Source organism: Nothoprocta perdicaria, unplaced genomic scaffold (genome assembly GCF_003342845.1).
Source record: "Nothoprocta perdicaria isolate Ctin4 unplaced genomic scaffold, notPer1 scaffold_318, whole genome shotgun sequence".
NCBI classification, from domain to species: domain Eukaryota; kingdom Metazoa; phylum Chordata; class Aves; order Tinamiformes; family Tinamidae; genus Nothoprocta; species Nothoprocta perdicaria.
In genome coordinates, this window is record NW_020455553.1 from 600,306 (window position 1) to 620,159 (window position 19,854).

A 19,854-nucleotide genomic window follows, 5' to 3' on the forward strand; every position below is an offset into this window, starting at 1 on the left:
AGAAAAGCATTGGGGACTAGCAGCAAAATGGAGTTTAATACCAGTTCTAGGATACAGCGGCAGAGAAAACACAGTAGTGAGAATCGAGATGGCTGCAGCAGCCTCTGGTACGAAAAAATGACGCAGAAATTATGCGGAGCATTTTCTTCTTACATAATAGGCAAGGGATAGCTGCTAAGAGCATTATAGCAAGAGTAGGGAGTATGTAGGATGGAAAGACCAGACACAAGCGTCCGGGAAGGTGAAAAGAGATGGAGAGAGGAGGGATAGACGAGGATAGTGGGTTTGGGGGTAGAGGTCAGGATGCGAGGCCAGGGCTGATGCACAGGGACAAGCGGTGCTGGCAGAGAGGAAGGTTCGGCATGGACAGGAGGGCTTGAAGGAGGTGAGGATAAGGAAGAGGAGGGGATTGTACCGGCACAGGACGGCGAGAGGAGGGTTTGGAGGGAGAAGTGAGATGCCCAAGGGCAGGGTTTGCAGTGAGGAGAGGCACTCCAGCACTGGCATGAGGTATGCTTTCCTATTGCTCTGAATGATGTAAACATTTTGGATTTGTGTCTATCAGCGAACATTCRGTTCAGTTTGATACGTGTGCTCTTATGGGGAATTGGAAGCCTAGCAGAGTTTTACATCTCTTATTACTAGCCAAACCTACACACAATGCAAAGACAATACTAGCTAATATCTTTTTATGCCACTTATGCATAATTTTCCTAGTCTAACATGCAATCTATATCCCAGAAAAGCTTCTGTAGCGGGAGACACTAAATAACACATACACAGGCTCCCATGCACACTCCCTCTCACACACACCCCCATCCCTCCCATGCTCAGACGAGCAGGACTTTGCCCTTCACACTTTCTCAGCACGGAGAGCTGGGACCCATCACCACATCAACAAGYACAATAAAAGTGATGAAAAGAATCCCAGATGTGACGGAAAGGGCAAGGCAGGAGCAAGAAATTCAAAGCGGGTTCAAGTTCTGCGTCTGCCTCTGGACTTCACAAGTTCTGAAGTTCACGGACTGGGAAAATGCAACTGTAAAATCTTCCCTTTTGCTGTCAAGAGGCTTTAGTGCTGACTGGGTTCATGTCAGCAAACACGCAGAAGAAAAAGAGCTGAATGGAATGATTTTTCTCTCTTCCTGGGCTAACACACTCTGACATTACTTGAAGCAGGAGCAAGTTTTTGGAGGTATGCACTTGTGGAAGGAAGAAATGTGGTTTGTAAGTTAAGAAGATCCCGTTCGCAGCAGTAAGAGATGAATCAAAGGATATTTGTCCTCAATGAGGATTAGTCATCACACAGTGCTTTCCGAAGTTCGGCTCAGTCATTATTTCCTTAATCAGCCCCAGGTTTAAGGGGAAGAGATGGAAGTTGCCTATTTTAAAACTCTCAGACTGACATTTGGCATAAAAGCAGCAGCTAGGGCCAATTTGTTGTTTTAAAATAAAATACCTTAAGTAACTAGGCTGCTTCCCTGTTGGAGAGAGAAAATTGAAGAGCAACAACAAAAATAACTGATAGACTCATATCCTTTAGACAGTAGATTTTGCTCCATTGTGTGTTCTAGCAGGTTTCTTATGAAGAATATAGTCTAGCATCAACATAAGAGGAAAAACCTTTATCCAAAATCAGCCTGCATGAATATGGCTCCTGTTGCAGTTGTAGCAATATTGTCTGTGAATGAGTCTGCTCAAGGCAGCAYCCCAGGCCAATGTAGGAAACAGGGGGATTGTTTTTTACAGGGTATTGGCTATTTCAAAGTTTTTTGATGAATTCTGACCAGGACTGAAAGGACACCCGCACCAATTCTGCAGATGCTCGCTCAGAGATGTTACCTGGGCCTTCTGGAGTCACATTTTGAACAGGATCAACTGTTGTAGCCATCAGGAAATCCCGGGAGTTGTTCTCACTTCTGAATTTCTTGTCCTCATTCTACACAAAACCCATCTTCCTCCGCTGTTCCGTCACTTGTCTGCCTGTCTCCATGGCCCTAGTCAGTGCAGGGTTTCTTGGAAAGCAGAAATCGTCTAGCCCTCTCTGCAGGGCTCTCTTCCAGGGCATTGCACAGGTATCCCCAGACCACTGCCCCCCTCCAGATCATGTTTGTCAGGTGTGTTGTGTGATCCTCTTTCATTGTGAACTTTGCTCATTCCTCTACTTTCAAACAGGCAGCAAAGAAGCTTGCAAGCAGCTGGCCCCATGTGCACAGTGAAGCTCAGACATCGAGTTTTGCCTTTCTGGACACATCCTCAAGATTCTGTAGACCTCATGTAGCTCTGTAGTCTCAGAAGGCACCACTGAGCCCAAGCACCAAGCCCAAATATGTCCTAATTTCTTGCACATCATCCTTTCGCCAGGACTCCAAACTTATAACATACATGCAGACTTTTYGTATATTGTCATTTAGTGTTAGTACTCAGTCTACCCAGCTTTAATCRCTTTACATTGGAACTTTATCACCAGTTTTCTGGTGTACCAAGCCCACCACTGTAAACTACAAGTGTCTTACCGACTATGATCCACAGATGACCAAGACGAAAGATGGAAAAAATCCATGGGATCACTTCCCAGGCCTTCATAAGACTAAGTAAATAGACCTCTGGTCTGTAGGCTTAAATTCGGGCATAGGCTGTTTCCCTCATGGCAAGAATCTGGCAGCTGATAAGCTGGAGAAGCAATTCCATAGAAATCAGACCACAAAAAGTATTATTGCCCAGCACAGATGTGCTGCCACACAGCTGATATCCGCACACAGTCTTCTCCCGCAGCCAGATTATCCAGGCTATAGGAATAGGGCCAACATATGCTTTGCATCCCACTGCACACCCAGCCCCCCCATCCTGTGCACTGCATGAGTTCCTGGGTCCTGTTTTTCAGCAAGTGCCTGCAGCAGGGTCTTAGTCTTTAGTATTTCTTTACACGGCTTTGCATACACAGTGGGCAATCGGCAGGCAACAACAGTCAATAATTGGTGAATAATAAAAATATAATAGTGATTTTCACTTTCCCTGCCATGTGCTGCTCAGGTACTATATGAAAAAAAATGGTCTCTGAAACAGCATACTGGTCTTGTGCTCTTCTTACATCTCAGCACAGGACAGACAGGACATTCCTTCTCTTAACTCTTTGCTGATAACTAGCTGCTTCTTCCCGAGAAGCCAGTGAGCCTGGCAATGTCTTTGGTGGCCTGGAGCCTCTTTGTGTTATGGTTTGGTACAGTGCCTAGCACAGCCAACCTTTGCAATCTATATGAGCTCTTGAGGCTGAGCTACAGTACAAATAAATAAYGTTAACGAAAAGCAATCATTTGTACCAGAAGACTTGCCTGACTAGGTCTAGCTGGAGCTTTTAGGATTACCTTCTCGAGAGAAAAATCTCAGCTCCTTGACAGTCACAAAAGTAACATTTAGCCTCCATCCCTGGAATAGAAACCTGTCAGAGGCGCGGAGAGGCTGGGAGAGGGCAGCAGCTGGTGTTGTCAGGTGTGCAACCAAAATGGAAAGGTGAGCTGAGTCTACTGCTGGTCTCCACCCTGGAGAGCAGCATGAATCATTTGTCTTTGCTTTCTCTCGGCCTCCCTTCTCTTCCTCCTCACAGTGCAGGATCCAGAGCCCAGGAGTCAGGGTGAGCGATGGTGCTTCAGACTGTACTCAGCTACACAAGGCTCAGAACTGCCCTTACAGCCCCCTCCAACATAGGGGGTAGAGAGAGCCAGTGAGATGTCTGGAAGGACACAGGGGTGAAGTGGCATTATTTACACATAAACCAAAACGTAGCAATTTTTCTGTAAACCTACCTTCCCAAAAGATGGCCCAGAGATGACTACAATGATATGCTTTTTGGGCCAGAGAGAAGGTGCAACCACTAACAAAAAAAAAAAAAAAAAAAAAGAAAAAAAAGCGCAGAAACTCAGAGCATTTGCTTTTGGATCACGCTCTGTGAACCCACTTCCCCGCTCCTCCCTCTCTTCTCATCCCACTGCTTTTAACAACAATGAAGCTTCACATTTAGACATGGAGTTGTGCTGTTGTGGGAAGCACATGGTTTCTGAGGGCACCACCTCAGTTCTGCTCTAACTGAGCCTCCTCTGGGTTTGAGATAGCAGGTCTGTGTAAATTTTGGATCTCAGAAACCTGGGGTAAGAGTCTTTCTCCATCAGGCTGTGCACTTTCCCCTGGGCTTGGTCAAAGCAAGAGAGAGAAGGCTCCTGCATATTTCTTCTTGTCAGCTCCCTTGTCTGGAAGTCTATGTTCACCTGGGGAAAAGAGCAGAAGAGCGTGGTACTGATTAATCTGTGTGTAAAACAGTGCCCAAACTCTGCATCTTACTCTTCCAGATTAAAAAAAATCCTGGTCCAAATTGGCAAAAGTTGAACAAGATYTATCTGCTCTGAGCACTCCTGAAATCAGGTTACTTTTAGTCAGGCTCTTAGCATGGATTTATGCAGCAAATCTTCTAAAAARGCTATGTCATAACATACCTTTCTGCTGTTGCCTCAGATTCCTCTATTCTTTTTTTTTTAATGTGTGCCCAATTTCAGGGTGAACGAACTTTTAGCTATGATTAAACTATAAGTAAAATCTTATTAGATGTTTTTAAACTATGTTGGTATAAAATAAATTGTTTGATTTTTCCCATAACAGCCTCATGTTACAATAACTTACAAAGGGACATTAAAAAATAAACCACCCTTGTGTTATGACTGCAGTCTGTTTGCAAAGCCAACACTATGAGTTTTCCTATTTTCTTTCCCTAGCAAGCAGCCAGCGTTTGGCTGCAGCTATTGTTTAAAGCCTGACTGAAAGGATGTTACTTGTCATTATTACCCAGCGTCCAAATTTAAAGCAATCTAGCAAGCAAAGCTATTTGCCTTAACTCAGATGATGGCAATATAGATTAACTTTCTGAGTCACTTAAGGGCATTTCACACTTTAGCATGCAAAAAAAAAMCCCACAAAAATAGGTCACAGTCTTAGGAAAGACCCCATCCAGGCAGCACTCACATTTCTAATCCARTCCCGTTTCTGTCCTGCAGTTTTAAATATCTCACCCAAATTCACAAATAACAGCAGGAAGATGGTCACTAAGGACTCTGGGGAGCAAACTGTGACCCAAGGTGCTCACAGCATTGMGTGTAAATCAGGATGCTTGTGTTGGCCCTGCAGAAGCCTTGCTAGTTCTAACCCCAAAATGATCCCTTGAACCCCAAAATGATCTTACAAGCACCCAGGCTGTTTAGCTGGCCGATCACCGTGGGAGAGCAGCTGTACAGAGGAGAGCCACCGAGAGCACTCCTGTTACCAACGTGGTAGCACGACCCTATGTCACAACGCAGGATCTGCCTGTAGCATCAGCCTGACAAGGCTTTAAGGAGGACTTAACAATTCCAGGCTTCGAGTTGTGACTGCACTTTTTGCTCAGCTCTGAGTTGCCGCTTGCATCTTTGAGGAGGTTTAATTGAGTTTAGTGTTAGTCAGMAGATAAACACTCTTCCCTGGAGAGTCAACAAGTTAGTCATTCGTGGGATGTTCTCATACAAAATGTCCTGTGAGAAATGAGCCCAGTAGCCTGCTTGGGTACTGATAGTAGATGAGAAGTAGTATTTCAAGGTAAACTACTACTATGAAGTTGGTGGAGGTTAGGAGATGTAGGCTGCAGTCGCCAGTCAACTCACTCGCTATGACTAACTAAATATCATCACTGTAGTTGCCCTGACTAGGGGATGAGTCACAGCTGCAGCAGACAGGAGCAGTATTCCAGTAACAGGAAACRTTCTCCTCCTCAGGGCTTCTCACCSTCACCCCTAGAAGGGAAGGCAGAGCTGCCACACACACGCACAGGTCCCAGCTAAGGGCGGACGGGCCTGCTCGCTGCACCAGAAGGATGCTCTGCTTCCCTGGGGCACTTGTGTACCCACCTCTCGAGGAGCCTGCACGTCGATGAACTCCTCAAAGATTCGCTGGGCCTTGGATGCCAGTTTGGCCGCTGAGCGGGTCTTCTTGAAGTCCTCGCAGGCGAGCCAGAACTCCAGGTTCTCCTCGCTGAACTCGGTCTTCAGGAAAGCACGGAAAGCAGCCAACCCATCTGCAAGGGAGACACTGGATAGTTACAGGGGGGATGACAGGCARGACCTAGTCTACTTGAGAAGTACCCTTCCGTCCAGCTCTGTCTACCAAAGGCCACTTGATTCTTCTCACAAGCTCTTCAATAGATGTAGCGCAGTCTGGAGCCTTGTGACATGCCGTGAAGTCAAAGGAGAGGCATCAAACATTATTTGCTATTATTTTTAAAAGCAGTGTTTTGCAAGTTAAGGTAGGAAAAGGGTTCCTTTGGGAGTGAGTTATCTACCCTCTGAAAAGTTYCTCTTGAAAATGCCAAGCTTCAATAATATGTTCTCTTTGCTATACCATCTTGCGCTTACTAATGCCCCACTTTGTAATACCCATATGTCATTAAGAGAAAACTCTAATAAAACAGAGCATCTGTAGACTTGTCTCCTAAATTTTCTGTCACTTTGCTTTATTACCTTGTGACACAATTTTAGTTCTTATTTATACACAGGAAGGATCTTGGAGAGTGTAACTCTTAGAGCAACAATAAAGGAGAAAGGAAAAGGGACGCAGCATAATTACTGCTTGTCTGATTAGTGGTTAAAATCTTCTTATCACTTGCTAATGTGTAGCAATTGTGACATTTCAGCAATGTAATCTGAGTCAGGCAGATTAGAAATATGGAAAATTTGCTAGGAAATCTATGTGTCCCTAACCCTCAGCCTAAGGGTATTTATGGACACGGCTATTGTTTTTTATTTCCTTTCTCTGAATGGCACAAGCAGAGGTGACACATGCCCTTTCTCCCTTATTGTAGGGATGAATTTAGCCCTTAATTTATTTCCAGTAACATGTTTCTAACTTTTCCAAGTATTTGTAGCCCATGACATGGAAACCTGCTGAGTTAGCAGTAGCTATTTTTAGAGACTAACTTGGAAATACTTAYGAGATTGGGAATTTGTTCAGCAAGACCACTCACACAAAGAAGATGTGAGGAGCGAGTGTGCACACCTGTGCGTGGGGTGGAGATGGACAGAGACCGAGGAGGACCTCAATTCCTCCTGCAGTGCTGCAAGGACGTGGCTGTCCCACATCCAAAGAGGAGAGGTCTCCACTCAGCTTTTGAACCTGCTGGTCCAGATGCAGCACCAGCCTCAGGAAACCCCTGCACTGGGGTTGGAATGTCAGGGGGCTAAGCAGAGAAAACTTGTTCTTGCGTTTTTGGGATCTATTGCTCCTCCTTAGACCTCTGTTACTGCCACGTGGGCAGACGGAAGAGCAAACGGGGGTCTATCTGCTCTGCTCCTGTGCAACCAACACGAAGTTCAGCCACCAATATAGCTGCTCAGGCTCCTGCAGTCCTTGAGGGAAAAAACACTCACCATCTCACTGAAAAGCACAGGAGGCACCACTGGGCACTGTGTCCTCTAGCAGTGTGCGCATATATAGCCACCCCCCCCAACATATAAGATATCTATATCTTCTTCCACCTATGTCCTGATCTCATTCTCGCTCCTCTTTTGGTTCTGATGATTTCTTAGGACAYAGGGCTATACATCGGTTACACTTGCTTCTTCCTGCCAGCCCCCAGAGGACAAGGGAGAGCTGTATCACATCAGCTCATCCTAACACRTAATTAATGCATCTCTAGGAGGGATAATCAGGGTTTCTGCTTACTGCTGGGGGCAGGACAAAGTCAGCAAATTAATGGTGTAAATTGTAAATTTAGGACTGGGGCTACAAGCCCTGAACAAGCCAGCCRAGCACCTCAAGAAGTAGAGTACCTACCAGGAGCATGATGTCCCTGGCTCTTTCGAGCATCTCCATGGGTACGTAAATATCATGGAAAATATTTAGGTCTGCCTCACTTCCCAAAATCCAGGAAGCACAAAGATATTGCAAAACCTGCATTTCCTCCGCTATTTAATGCCTATGAGAGTCACAGAGCCTGTACAAGAGCAAGGGAAGGACTAGAGAAAAAAAAAACAGGAGTCTCTACAGGGAGGAGAGAGGGGCATTCTGCACTGACGGATTTCAGAAGGAAAAAGTATGAAACTGGCAAACCAAAAACAAACAAAACACCAGCAATTCCCCAAGATGCGGGCCATTTTCTACGTGATCAGCTCCTAGGATGGTTGATGTTACCTATTCCAGCACCCCAACACACTAACCATAAAACCCATGCTGCAGAGGTCTGCCTCCCTTTCTCTGTCTGGATCTTTTTCTCCCCATTCTCTATTGCAGCCCCCGAGCCTCGGTTCTGACAGAGGAACACGAGCCAGAAATAGCAGCTTTGCATGGCAAATATAGTAACTACATAAAATAATAATATCTGCTAGATGAAACGGACTTCTTCATGATTGATGGGGTGAGAAAAGCCTTTGCTTCTGCCCTGCCCCAGAGAGCAGCTCAGAGCAAGTGACAGCAGCTGAGGCCAGGAGGTCTCCACATGATCTGCCTCCCACTCTCACATCAATCGGCTGCTTTTTATTTTGAAGTAAATTTAGATAGAGCATAGATAAATAACAGTATTTGGCTGTTATCCACTTCTTTATACATCCCTGTTCTGCCCTCCTCAGAGCCTMTGGGGGCTGGAGGTGACCAGGACAGGTCTGAGAGGAGTTTGCAGGGAAGGCCTGGGACACAGGAGAGGTCGTTCTCGACCCGAGGCTGCCTTGCTCTCCTTTGGCCTCTGGCTGCCTACCAGCATTTACAGCTGTGTCTGGGCAGCCACAGCTCAGCCTGAGAAGGGAGACCAGATGACCGTGTGGCAGTAAATCAGAGCCACAGAGCTGTGCTGCCCGTCGGCTTATTGCAGAACGACAACAAATCCCACTGAGAGGTCAGGAGGGCAGGTAAGTGACAGCACCTGAGCTGGAATTTGACCTGCATATTGACTTTAATCTCCTTATAGATATAGTGGCTATCAAGGGAGCATCAATCATGAACGATCAGGATCAGTGTTTCAAAGATCACTCACCCAAAAGGACAGCTTTTGTGCAACGTGAGGCAACCAACACTCAGCTGCAATGCGATATGAACAGAAGACATCGTCAGCTGTGTCAGTCTCCTTAAATATCTTGGAAGACGCACGGAGCTCCCAAGAACTGTGATTCCAAAGGGATGTGTTACAGAGAAAGGAAAAACAGGACTCGAAGTCTTCAGATGAGGCACCATAGGAAATCCCCAAAGCACAAGCCTAAAGACACAGCTATTTGAGAAAACAGACGTTCTGCTTTAGAAGCATTGTCTTTAAAAAGCTATCGCTCACTTAATCAGGAATTTGAAGCCAGAGAGTCATGAACCTTGCTTAAAGTCAAAGGAGTAAATCACTATTGATGGAGCTGATCAGAGGAAGGCAAAAAAAACCCCATGTATATATGTGTGTGTATATATATATATGTGTATATATATATATATACACACACACAGAGAGAGAGAGAGAGAGAGAGAGAGAGAGAGAGCGCAATTAGAGGAGCAGATGATATTTGTCTTTTACTTTTACTGTGTAAATATAAGCCTCAAAAGGACCAGGCCCTGCTGCCCATTCAAACAGACCAAGGGGATAAGCAAGAGATGATTCTGGTGAAGGATTATACAAGCATTTCTAGATAACCCCATCCCAGTGTGCTGTACACATACAACCCTACACCTCACCTGTGAATAAGACAAATAGTAGAATTTGTGTTTTCTAAACTGTCAAGCAGATAAGTGACTACATAACGATCAACATTCAGATGCTCCTGACATCCGGTTCAAGTGTTGTCATCTGGGCCAGGAAGAGTTGACCCTTTGCAGCAAGAAAGGCTGGGGAAGAAGGGACTTAACTGGCAAGCRCGACAGATTTTAACTAAGACAGACCTTAGCAAAACAAGGAAGGGTTGAGATTAGCTAAATCATTCAGGCAGACAGTTTAATAACCAAGCACCTAGCCAATACCAGAATGAGAAAACTACGAACAAACATTTATTTAATATATACATTTCATGCTATCAGGGCAATCAGCACTTGATGGAGGAAATACAGACTCCTTAGGGCTGGTAGATGAATGGATCAGCTGTAGAGAGCATGTTGGGTTCAAAACTGAAGAGACAAGGTCCCAGTTCTCTGCACAAGCCCTCGCTGCTGCTTAGCGTTGCTTCGGTGAGTGCTAGCTGCCTGTCACTAGCACAATGCTAATGCTAATGCTGTTCTGGCTTGGAAAGAATTGGGGGTAGGATGGGATATTCCTGTGCTGTGTGGGCAGAGCAGCAGTGTGTAGGCAACAGAGAGGAGGACAATAAAATTTGGGCAGAAGAGTCCAGYGAGTGCAAAAGACAGCGGAGAGGAAAACTAGCCCTTGAGATGGAARCAGAGATCCAGTGCAAAGGTTTTCTGCATCGGATGCTTCACTGAAAACTAAGGGCTGAGGACAGACTGTCCTGCTGGATTCTGGACAAATGACAAGCCATGTGTCCAGCCCCGCGAGGGATGCACAACGAGACATGCCATTGCCTGTATTTCCCTCTAGCAACCTGTCAAAAGGCATCTCCATCTGGCTGACCAGACTGCCCCTCCTGGGCACGGGTAGAGAAGGGGGATTACTCCTCTGTTTCTCACATGCATGTGCACACACACTGCAGAGCACATGGGGCTCCAGCGCCCTGGAAGCCACTGCTAATCTGCACTGGCAAAAAAAAAGTCAGAAAGGATTCCAAAAGCTAGCAGGTCAAAATCACCACTTTTGCTCCCTGAGCACCCAGCAAAATATGCTACACACAATTCTGCCTCTTGCTTTCTCCATCCCCKGCTGTGAAGTAGGATCAAACTCCTTTCTCCTGCTGCCTACCAYGTTTGGAAGTCCTGGCCCAAGGCAATATTGCTGCACCGAGGTGTGCCTCTCACAAGCAGCTCTGGCAAAGGTCCTGCTGCAGAACTGACCCTTCAAGTTGGTTTGCTTCTTCTATTAGCAAAAGCAAAGAAGTTCTCCTGGCATTGACTTGCSAATCCGAGGCTCTCAATGAAGCTGAGCTGAACCACAGCCTCCCAGGATTACTCTAGTGGGCTAGACTGAGGGATGCTGAAATCACAGTGCTGGTAAGAAAGAACGGTGTCTGCTCTACAGGACAATTAACTGGATACTAAAAAGCTTGAATTAGACCACTCTTCACACAAAGTACCGCCCAGCCTAATAATCTCTGAGGCTGCTTCAAAACCCAGAGTTTTTCACTACTCCTCTCAAGATGCTGCCAGAAAGCAGCACGCTGGGATCAAACCTTACTATAGTGCTCATCATTAGAGCAATAGGATCACAGGGCCACCACACTTCAGCACTTATTTAACAGAAATGAACAAGTTAATGCTCCCCATGGCATAGGTACAATGTATAGTATCTGATCAGATCACGTCCATTTTTGCGTTGTCTTGGAAACTCATGAAAATAAGAACTGGAAGAATAAAAGTTGCTTGATTTTCTCAAAAAGCACTGCAGCGGCATGAGCCTCTGTGCCTGCACACATTGCCACTACGGAGTGTCTTTGCGGGAGCTCTCATCCACGTTTTTGTTCCTTGGGGCTCTCTTTTTGCATCTGTCTGATGCCTTGCACTACTCCCCACCACAACTGCCTCATTTTCAGCTGCCACAGCCAGCTCCCAAATCCTACCTRTGTACTTTGTTTTTTTCCCCAAATAATGGATTCATGGAGAAAAAAAAGAGAGTAATGAAAAGTGATGACAGACTGTGCCACACTCTTAACTCCCTGWAATCAGCATAGCAGCATAGACTGGGAATCTGCCTTCCAAAACAGATGAAAACTGTCCATCTAGTGAAGAAGGAGTTTATGACAGATGTGTCAAACAGCAACACTTCTACCTGCTAATGTGATCAGCCGCAGGGGAAATTCTCCCCAAGCCCAGCTGGTGCTCAGCATGTGCCCCCAAGCATGAACTGCAGTGTTCCCTGGCTAATATTGTTCACCTGTGCAGTCACAGAGAAACTACACTGATAGCGTCCTATCCTGTCCTAGGTATGTAACAGGGATTTGCCACTTCCTCAGCCTTTGGATTGCAAGTATACATAATATGATAATTTTACAAGGTAATTCCTTTTATGTACATATAGCCTCTTATGTCCTCTAAACCAATTAACTAAAATAACATCATCTGTTTGAACAGAGCTGTTTGCGTGTGCATCACGACTACCAAATGCAGGCTTTGGCTGTCAACCCAGCAATTCCAGAAGCTTCAGGTGCAGAGGAGATGTGATGTGTTCCTGTAGAAAGCAGTTTGCTAAACAACAAGCTTTTCCACGGATCACCAGCTACCATCACCATGACTGCCGTTAAAAAAAGATTAATTTAAATTTTAAAAATCATCCCTGTTGCTATTAGGAACTAAGTATTCTTCATCAGATGCCACAGAGTTATCAGAATTACTTCGCTTTCTGGAGACAAGAAAAAATATTGATATTCATCTATCACTCTCTAAGGCTAATTTACTAATAAAGCAAATATTCTGGTGGTGGCTGTTGGGTGAAGTGACTGCACTAAGGTTTGATACATCACTCACAGCAGTCAGCTGAGAGGAACAACCTGCATGGTTTCAGTATCTAGCTGTACAACTTCCCTGGCTTTTAACACTGAAGCTCTTTTGCTGTCACAAACAAGGAAAATACTGACTTTTGTGCTGTGGAGGAATAGAGGCTCAAGTTTAGAGGGAGAACTGTAAGACTGAGGTGGGTCACTTCTCACCCCCCAGGCACCCTAGTGACTTTGGTGCATTTTTCCTTCTTGTTTTGAATTTTGAAAAAATAAATGCTCCTTCTCAACTGTACCCTGAAGAAAAAAAAAAAAAAAAAAAAAAAAGGAAGGAAGATACTGGCTGTGAGAGCAATGAATTCAACAAAATACTGCAGCTAAAATTATATCCTGCTTTTTCAGCCTAGGACAGCCAGTCTGTTTAAAGTTGGCAGTTAATTCCTGCCAAAACTGCTGTCGTTTCAGTAAAAATCCAGGAAAATTACATTTTATTTAAAATAATAATACTAATATAATTCAACACTTATACTTTAAAATAAGTGCAGGAAAAAAATGGTAAAAAAGTCAGTCAGTTCCTTATTGCAATAAAATAGTTCACCACCCACACTGACATCTCCCCAGCCTCGACTCGCTCCTGTTTTATTCTCTACCAGGAATATATTAATGAATCTACACTGTGAACTTTGCTATCTTGTTTATATTTTGTCAGCATTAATATGTTAGCAAAGCAAAATCCTACTTTCTAACAGAACTGATGCACTGAGTGGAATAAAGTGTGTTGATTATATGTTTGCATTAGGTTTCTGGATGTGAAACTTTCAGGTTTGCATTGGTAACTGCAAATTATATCCTGCTGGGTGCTACCATGTGTTGTTTCTCTGGTGAGGACTGCTACAGACCAAGTTGCTCAAGGTTAYTGAACTATCTACTAGATTTCCAGTAAAATTAACAGTAACAGCCTGACAGGTTCACTAGATGGTTTTAAGAATTTCAGCTGCAGCACTGGCTTGATTTTTTTTTTTTTAATTTGCTTAGCCTTTCCAAATGCAAAGGTAAAATACTAATGGCCATCAGTTTAATGTCAGTGGATGACGAGTGCCATGGAGGGTGTCCCAGGGAAAACTCTCCTCTGCTTCCTACAGTCGACTCTTGCCCTGCAGCAGTGAACAGTTGCACAGCGACCCAGAAGAGCAGCTGGAGGGAGAGGGCTTGAGAAACAAGGTGATTTAGCAAGTGCAGTGCCTGCCATAGAAGCTCTCCTTCACCTTCTAACCACAGGACATCTTCTTGCAAAGGACTGACCACTGCCTAGTGGGAAGTCAGCGATGACAGAGGGTCCCAAGGGACGTGTCTGCTTGCCCTGCAGTCACTCGGTATTTGGGCTGTGGAAAACAAAAGGTAGGATTTGCTCTCTACTCACATTTGTGGGACAAAAGGACATCAAAGGAATCCGCCCATCTTGTAGCCTCTTCTGTTGATAGTCTTCTGAAAGAAAGGAAGACACAAATTGAAGACTTCCCACAGCGGTCAGTTCTCTCTGGGGCTGTTTCACAGGGATACCAAAACTGGGATCCTTTTCACCTAACTTGGATGTCTATGGTGTAGAGGTCTCCAGGCAAACATGTCACCCTGGGGTTCTTTTAGAGTCAGTGAGGAGGAGGGTTCACCACATCTTCGAGTAGGTGGATAAAATAGGCCAGATGAATCACTTTAAGAGGGGCCAATTCTTCTTCACTGATTCTAAACAGCATCCCAGGGAATGAGTTCAGACACAGACACTTACACTGTAGAGGTCAAAAGTTAAGTGAAATGAAACCCACCCCTGCAGAAGTGTCCATTTCTCGACTTTAAGGGGAAGTTTAGATGTTGAGCTCAGATGAAAGCAGCTTCATTGAATTTGTGATCAATGAATCCAAAACTTCCTCTTAAATCAGTACTCTGGAAAGTATCTTCCCTAAGCGATGTGTGAATGAATACAGGACATATTGGTAGCACCTAATAAAAACTTGGCTAAGGAGGGCAATGACCTGAAATTTATGCTGGTCACCTCTTGCACAGAGTGAGTTGCTTAGACTTTAATTTGCTGTTACAGAGGCATAACTGTCCTCAAAGACGTGCAGACACCCTGCGTGCTGCAGTGAAGACAGCCTTGTCTCCGGGATGAAATAACATCAATAATCTGGGTGCTTTCTAAACAGAGATGCTGCTGTATCCATTTTGTTGTGTTTTTCTCCTTCCTCGTGGCTACGGGAACTGGGTTTCAAAGCCTATGCAAAGCACAATAAATGCAAAGTAACAGAAGTAGAGGAGGAAGGTGGGAGGTGAAGGAGAGAAACAGAGATGGGGTGGGATGCTGCAGCTATACTCACTTCAAAGCCCGGTTGGGCTTGTCCGGAAGAATAGCTGTGAAATCATTATATGAGTCTGATTTGTGAGACAGGCAGCCCAGGCGAGTCCTCATCCCTCTGTTCCTGTGGTCGATGTGGGGGAGCAGGGGTGTGAGCAGGGGAAAACCAAAGAAGATGATCATTACAAATCTAGACAGAGTCACAAAAAACAGACCCTGGTGGCTCTGCAGTTAACCTAGCCTGGGTCTCCGGTGGGGACCCTAAAACCTCTCTGAGGCCAAATAGACACCGAGGGCAGACACAGTCCCAGAGCAGCTAAAAGCTCCTCCAGACCAGCCGTTCAAGTGGCCCAACCAGTGACAAGATTGGCACGGCTGCTCTTTGGGCTGGTTTCTTGGAAAGCTCTGCTCTGGGGAGGGCTGTGAGGATAGCAAAGGGCCGCAAATACCAGAAATCAGTCACCGTGATCCAGGAGCACCAGAACTGCACAAACACCAGTGCATGAGAACAGGAAGGGGCTGGAGGAAGAGGAGAGGGAGCAAGGCACCGGCACATGAGAGCCTGAGCTACAGAGCCCTGAGAGCCCAGCTGGGATCCTGGACAGGTTCTGTAGGCTCAGGGTTACATAAGCAGACCAGAATTGTCTCTTCCATGACAGGTTTACCCATGCAGAAAATGGCTTCATTTCTTTTTCCTCTAAATTTTAAACCAGTCCCAGAGCCTCTGCTCCTCTGCAGGCCCCGCACGTCCTTGCCAGCCCCTTCCTGGGACGGACAACACATCCACAGCATCACTCGTTACATAACGGTCAGGCTGGGAGGATTCGGAAAGAGAGGAAACACAAAAGAAGAGGGAAATGTAACACACACATGCATTAGACTGACCTCCTCTCAAAAACACACAGATGCTGGCTAAGGGCTTTAAATAGTGTCTGCAAGAAGGGCATGGTCTGTCCTCTCCAGCCTAAAGGCATCATTTCTACTAAACTGCCCCCAACACTGAACAGGGCCACACTCTGCTGCCCATGGGAGGAGAGTTTAATAACCACGTCTGCACTTTTCAACTGCTGAGCCCACTTGTGAGCGGGAGGAAGCCCTTCGCTGATCCCTATGTGCCAAACAGACAGCAAACACTTTCTGTGACTGCAGAGGGAAGCAGAGTTTTTTTTCCTTTCCATATCTAATCCTTGCAGAACACTTCAGTGCTAATCACCGAGCCAATCTGTGGCACGCCTGTTTCCCCCTTCTCCTCCCGCCCCTTCGGATAATTTCTATTATTGCACATTTTCATGCAATCTTAGAGCAAATTGAATGTTAATTAAATGCAATGAGTGTCTCCCTGGTACAGTGCTGAAAGCTCACAGCATTTAAAAGGCACAAAACCTTGAAATCTTTAGTCACACAAAGTGTCGGACAGCCTCAAAACACAGAGCCGTGACCGTCTCTGCATGAAACGCTACATAAACTTCAAACACCAGTGCAGAACACTGCATGCAGAGTGCTGTCTTCCCAGCGGGGTCTGCTCCACTCCAACCCTCGCACTACATGATCCTCCTGGTACCTTTCCTGGTGTCCCCAGCCCTTAATCCTCCCTGCACCGTTTGTTCACCCAAATTTCTCAGCAAGAAAGCTCACAAATTTCTCAGCGAGAGGTGTGACATGCATTACCGCAGTGCTGCTCAGATTTCTCTCTGATGCCTGAGATCAAGGGAGCGCAGCAGGGAATCGCAGGCTATGGGAGACAGAGATGCTGCGGCATGAGAAAGGAGCTCGTCTCTCACGGAACACGGATCTCCAGGTCGTGACTTCCAAGACAGGACACGGGAGAAGGAAAGGAAAAGAAACCGGGTCTGCAGGAGGTGGAGAGGCAAGGAAAGGGCGGGAGGGAAGGGAGGACACTGCAGCGAGCTAAAAGGCTCRCTGGACAAGGTAGATGACAACAGGATGGGCAGGGGTGAGGAATGCATCATGTCTTTTCAGTTACCTCCGCGGGATCAGTAAGGCAGCCATTGAGGCATCCAGTTATGGTTAACCCTTTAACTGGCTGGCTTGGACAGCAGTCCGGGCTGTTTGCAGAAGGTAGGAGTGCAGGAAGGAGGGGTTTACAGTTTCATGTCCCGGCACTTAAAAACACATCAAAGAATCCTCTGTAAAAAAGAAGGGCCAGTTGTTCTCAACCCATTTGATCCTTTCCTCCTAGAGCAGAAGGTCGTTTTTTCAACAGAAGGCGTACAAAGTTGAGGGATGATCATACAGGAGAGAGAGCATTTCCTTGTAAGACCAGGACTGTGAGTTAAGTCCAGCTGCAGGTCTAAAGTGATCTGACTTGGGCGTCACGGTTCACCAGAGAGCAGCAGGAGTTGACATTATCGTACTCATCATCCAACACCTCTRCGGGTCTCTCCTCAAGAGGCAAAGCTCCGGACTGCCCTCGCTAAGAAGACCAAACTACCTCTCGTCCCTGTCCCTCCACGTCATGGCTGATGTTACTGGCCAGGCCTCATGGAAAAGCTGGCACTGCAAATAAAATAACAGGAGGACTTCACGCGTCTGCAGATGACGGTCCTTTTCACCATTACAGGCTCAAACACTCACACACACGCACAAAATAACTTAAATAAATAAAGCATTTCCTCTCCTTCTGGGTGGTGGGAGTCTGTGGGGAGCCAGAGAGGAGATTTACTGTCTGGAAGCGTGGAGGAAAGGAAGAAGGGGTGTCGGTGTCCCCAAAGGCCTTGGCACACAGCCAGCTGGTTGAACTAATCTCACATCGGAGAACGAAGGCGAAGGCCGCTAGCCAGGAGGCCGACGGGACAAAGAGCAGGACCGAGACGTTTGGATAGCGCCCACAGCACAAACGTTTCCTACTTGTCAGCACAGAGGTACGTTCCAGACAACCTCCATGTCCTCTTGCCCAGAGGAAAGGCTGAAGAGGAGGCAAAGGAACAGGCACAAGAGGAGACCATGTGCAGGGAAGTCAGGTCACCTTTGCGGTTCTCCTTGGGCCTGGGAAGGTCCCGAGGCTTGGGCTGCCCAACGGGGCATCCGTTTTAAAACCTGATTACAYTAAAAACGCACAAAGCCTCTTCCCAACTAAATTAATGGGCCCTGGATTGCACTACTTGCCAGTGAGTGCATTTCCCTAATCCCCACCCTGACCGGCTGCTTTGCTGTGCTTTAACTGAAATCAATCCTTGTAATTCCTTAAGCCCCTTTAAATTTCCTCATTAACAACCCCACCACATGCAAGGCCACAGCACACCATCTCCTGGAGCCCAGCAGCCCCCAGCTCCACTTTCCCATCGCCACCCTGCCCGTGGGAAGCGGATCCAGGTGCCTGCTGGGCTCCCGGGCCCTCGTGGTCCCCTCTAGCAGCTGCTCTTCCAGGAACTGTCACGAACCCCCTCACTGCTCAGCTGCTCCCAACAAAACCCTGTACGTTTGAGCAACGCTGAACTTCTCCCTGGTCCCAAAGTCCGTCCAACTTTGTGGGTGCAAACACAGCAGCGGGCTCGTCTRCCCACTGTGACCCTTGGGCTGCAAATACAGCCAGTCCCTTACGACTTCAAAAATAAAAGGTATAATAATAATGGCAAAATAGAGGCATTTCAGCAAGGGTCTGCAGTGAGGGCTTTGCTTCACCCTTCATCTTGCCTCCCTGCTCGAAAGAAAGGGCCCCAGTCAAGGAGAATTGCCAGTCTCATCATGGATGTGTTCGGGGATTTCTCCCTGGGAGAAGGAAAGGGAGGGGGATGTTTCACTTATGACATTCAGCTTCTCCGACCACCCCAGGAAATCACCTGAGCGACGATAAAGCAGCCATCCCAAGAGAAAAAAAAAATAGCGGTATAAAACCCAGGAGACCTAAGCGGCTTCAAGAGATAAAGACCATCCACTCGCACGCAGTAAAGGCAGATAAACCGAACGCAGAGGCACTGCAGACAGACAGACACGCRCAGAGGGAAGATACTCACTGCCTTTGACCTGTCCTCTCTCCCGGCGCGTCCTGGCCAGCAGTGCAGCCGGGCAGGCTCTGGGGGCGAGAGCAGAAGAGCCTCCTGAGGGCCAACCCCCGGCTCGGGGCGCGAGCGGCACTTCAGCGCACCTCCCGTCCCCCCCTCTCCGCGGGCACGTCCAGCGAGCGCTCTCCCGCGCGGCGGGCTGGGCTCCCGGGGATCCCACCTGATCGCTGCATCCCTCCGCACCCACCTCCGGGCAAACCTGCTCGCGGATCCTGCCCCGGCTCTGCCCGCTCCGGATGGGCTCCGGTTCCGCACGGGCAGCGGCTGCCGAGGAGCGGGCGAGGGGGAGATGCCGGGAAAAGCTCTCGCTGTCGGCGCTCTCGGTATGCAGGAATAAAGCAGCAGCCTGCATCGTTTTAATCAGCTCCTCTGAGGTTTAAGGAAGGCTCCAGCCCTCAAATCACAGATCATCGAGAGTTGCGGAAAGGACTGGGGCGTTGCATTAAAGAGCCCCAGAGACAGCAGGGCCAAACAAAACCATTAGCAGCCAAGGGAGGCACCTCATTGCAGCACATGGGATAAAAGAAAATTCCACCTGGCGAGTTCGGGACAGCAAGTGACCCCTTCCGCCCGCCTCTCGCGTGCTGTTTGCAGCCCTGCTTGCTCCCTGCCCCCAGCAGCTCCCTGCAGCCATCCCTAGCTTGCTCACCTGCAATACAGGCTCCAATCCCCTTCCCTCTCCAGCCCCAGACCTCTCTCCTGGACTGGCAGAATATGCAGGGGGGCTTCCCGTGTAYCCCCCGTCCATGGCAGGGCTGCAGTTGGGCCTTGGCTCATCCATCCACAGCGTGACCAAAGGATTTCACTGGGGGCTAGAGAAGCACCAGGGACTTGGAAGGTGGCTAAGGGTCCACGCCATGGGATCTCCATCACTGCTCTCAGGAGCCAGGACCCACCTGGCTGGGCACCAGAT

The 19,854-nt window shown here is 47.2% G+C and overlaps 1 protein-coding gene across 8 annotated transcripts; it reads right to left on the reverse strand.

Moving 5' to 3' along the window:
• Window positions 1-67: 67 nt before the first annotated feature.
• Window positions 68-19,419, reverse strand: LOC112950396 (regulator of G-protein signaling 8). Of its 8 annotated transcripts, none has more exons than XM_026042915.1 (6): window positions 19,141-19,419; window positions 18,894-18,952; window positions 14,942-15,043; window positions 13,993-14,057; window positions 5,925-6,091; window positions 68-4,262 (listed from the first exon to the last, which is right to left on the reverse strand). In XM_026042915.1, the coding sequence occupies exons 1-6, from the start codon at window positions 19,291-19,293 to the stop codon at window positions 4,080-4,082; spliced, it is 729 nt and encodes a 242-aa protein (XP_025898700.1). In that variant the 5' UTR covers window positions 19,294-19,419; the 3' UTR covers window positions 68-4,079. The 8 variants fall into 8 exon arrangements, with proteins under 8 accessions (XP_025898700.1, XP_025898699.1, XP_025898698.1 ...); XM_026042914.1 differs by having other exon boundaries at window positions 13,993-14,054; window positions 19,129-19,419; XM_026042913.1 differs by having other exon boundaries at window positions 19,129-19,419.
• Window positions 19,420-19,854: the final 435 nt, after the last annotated feature.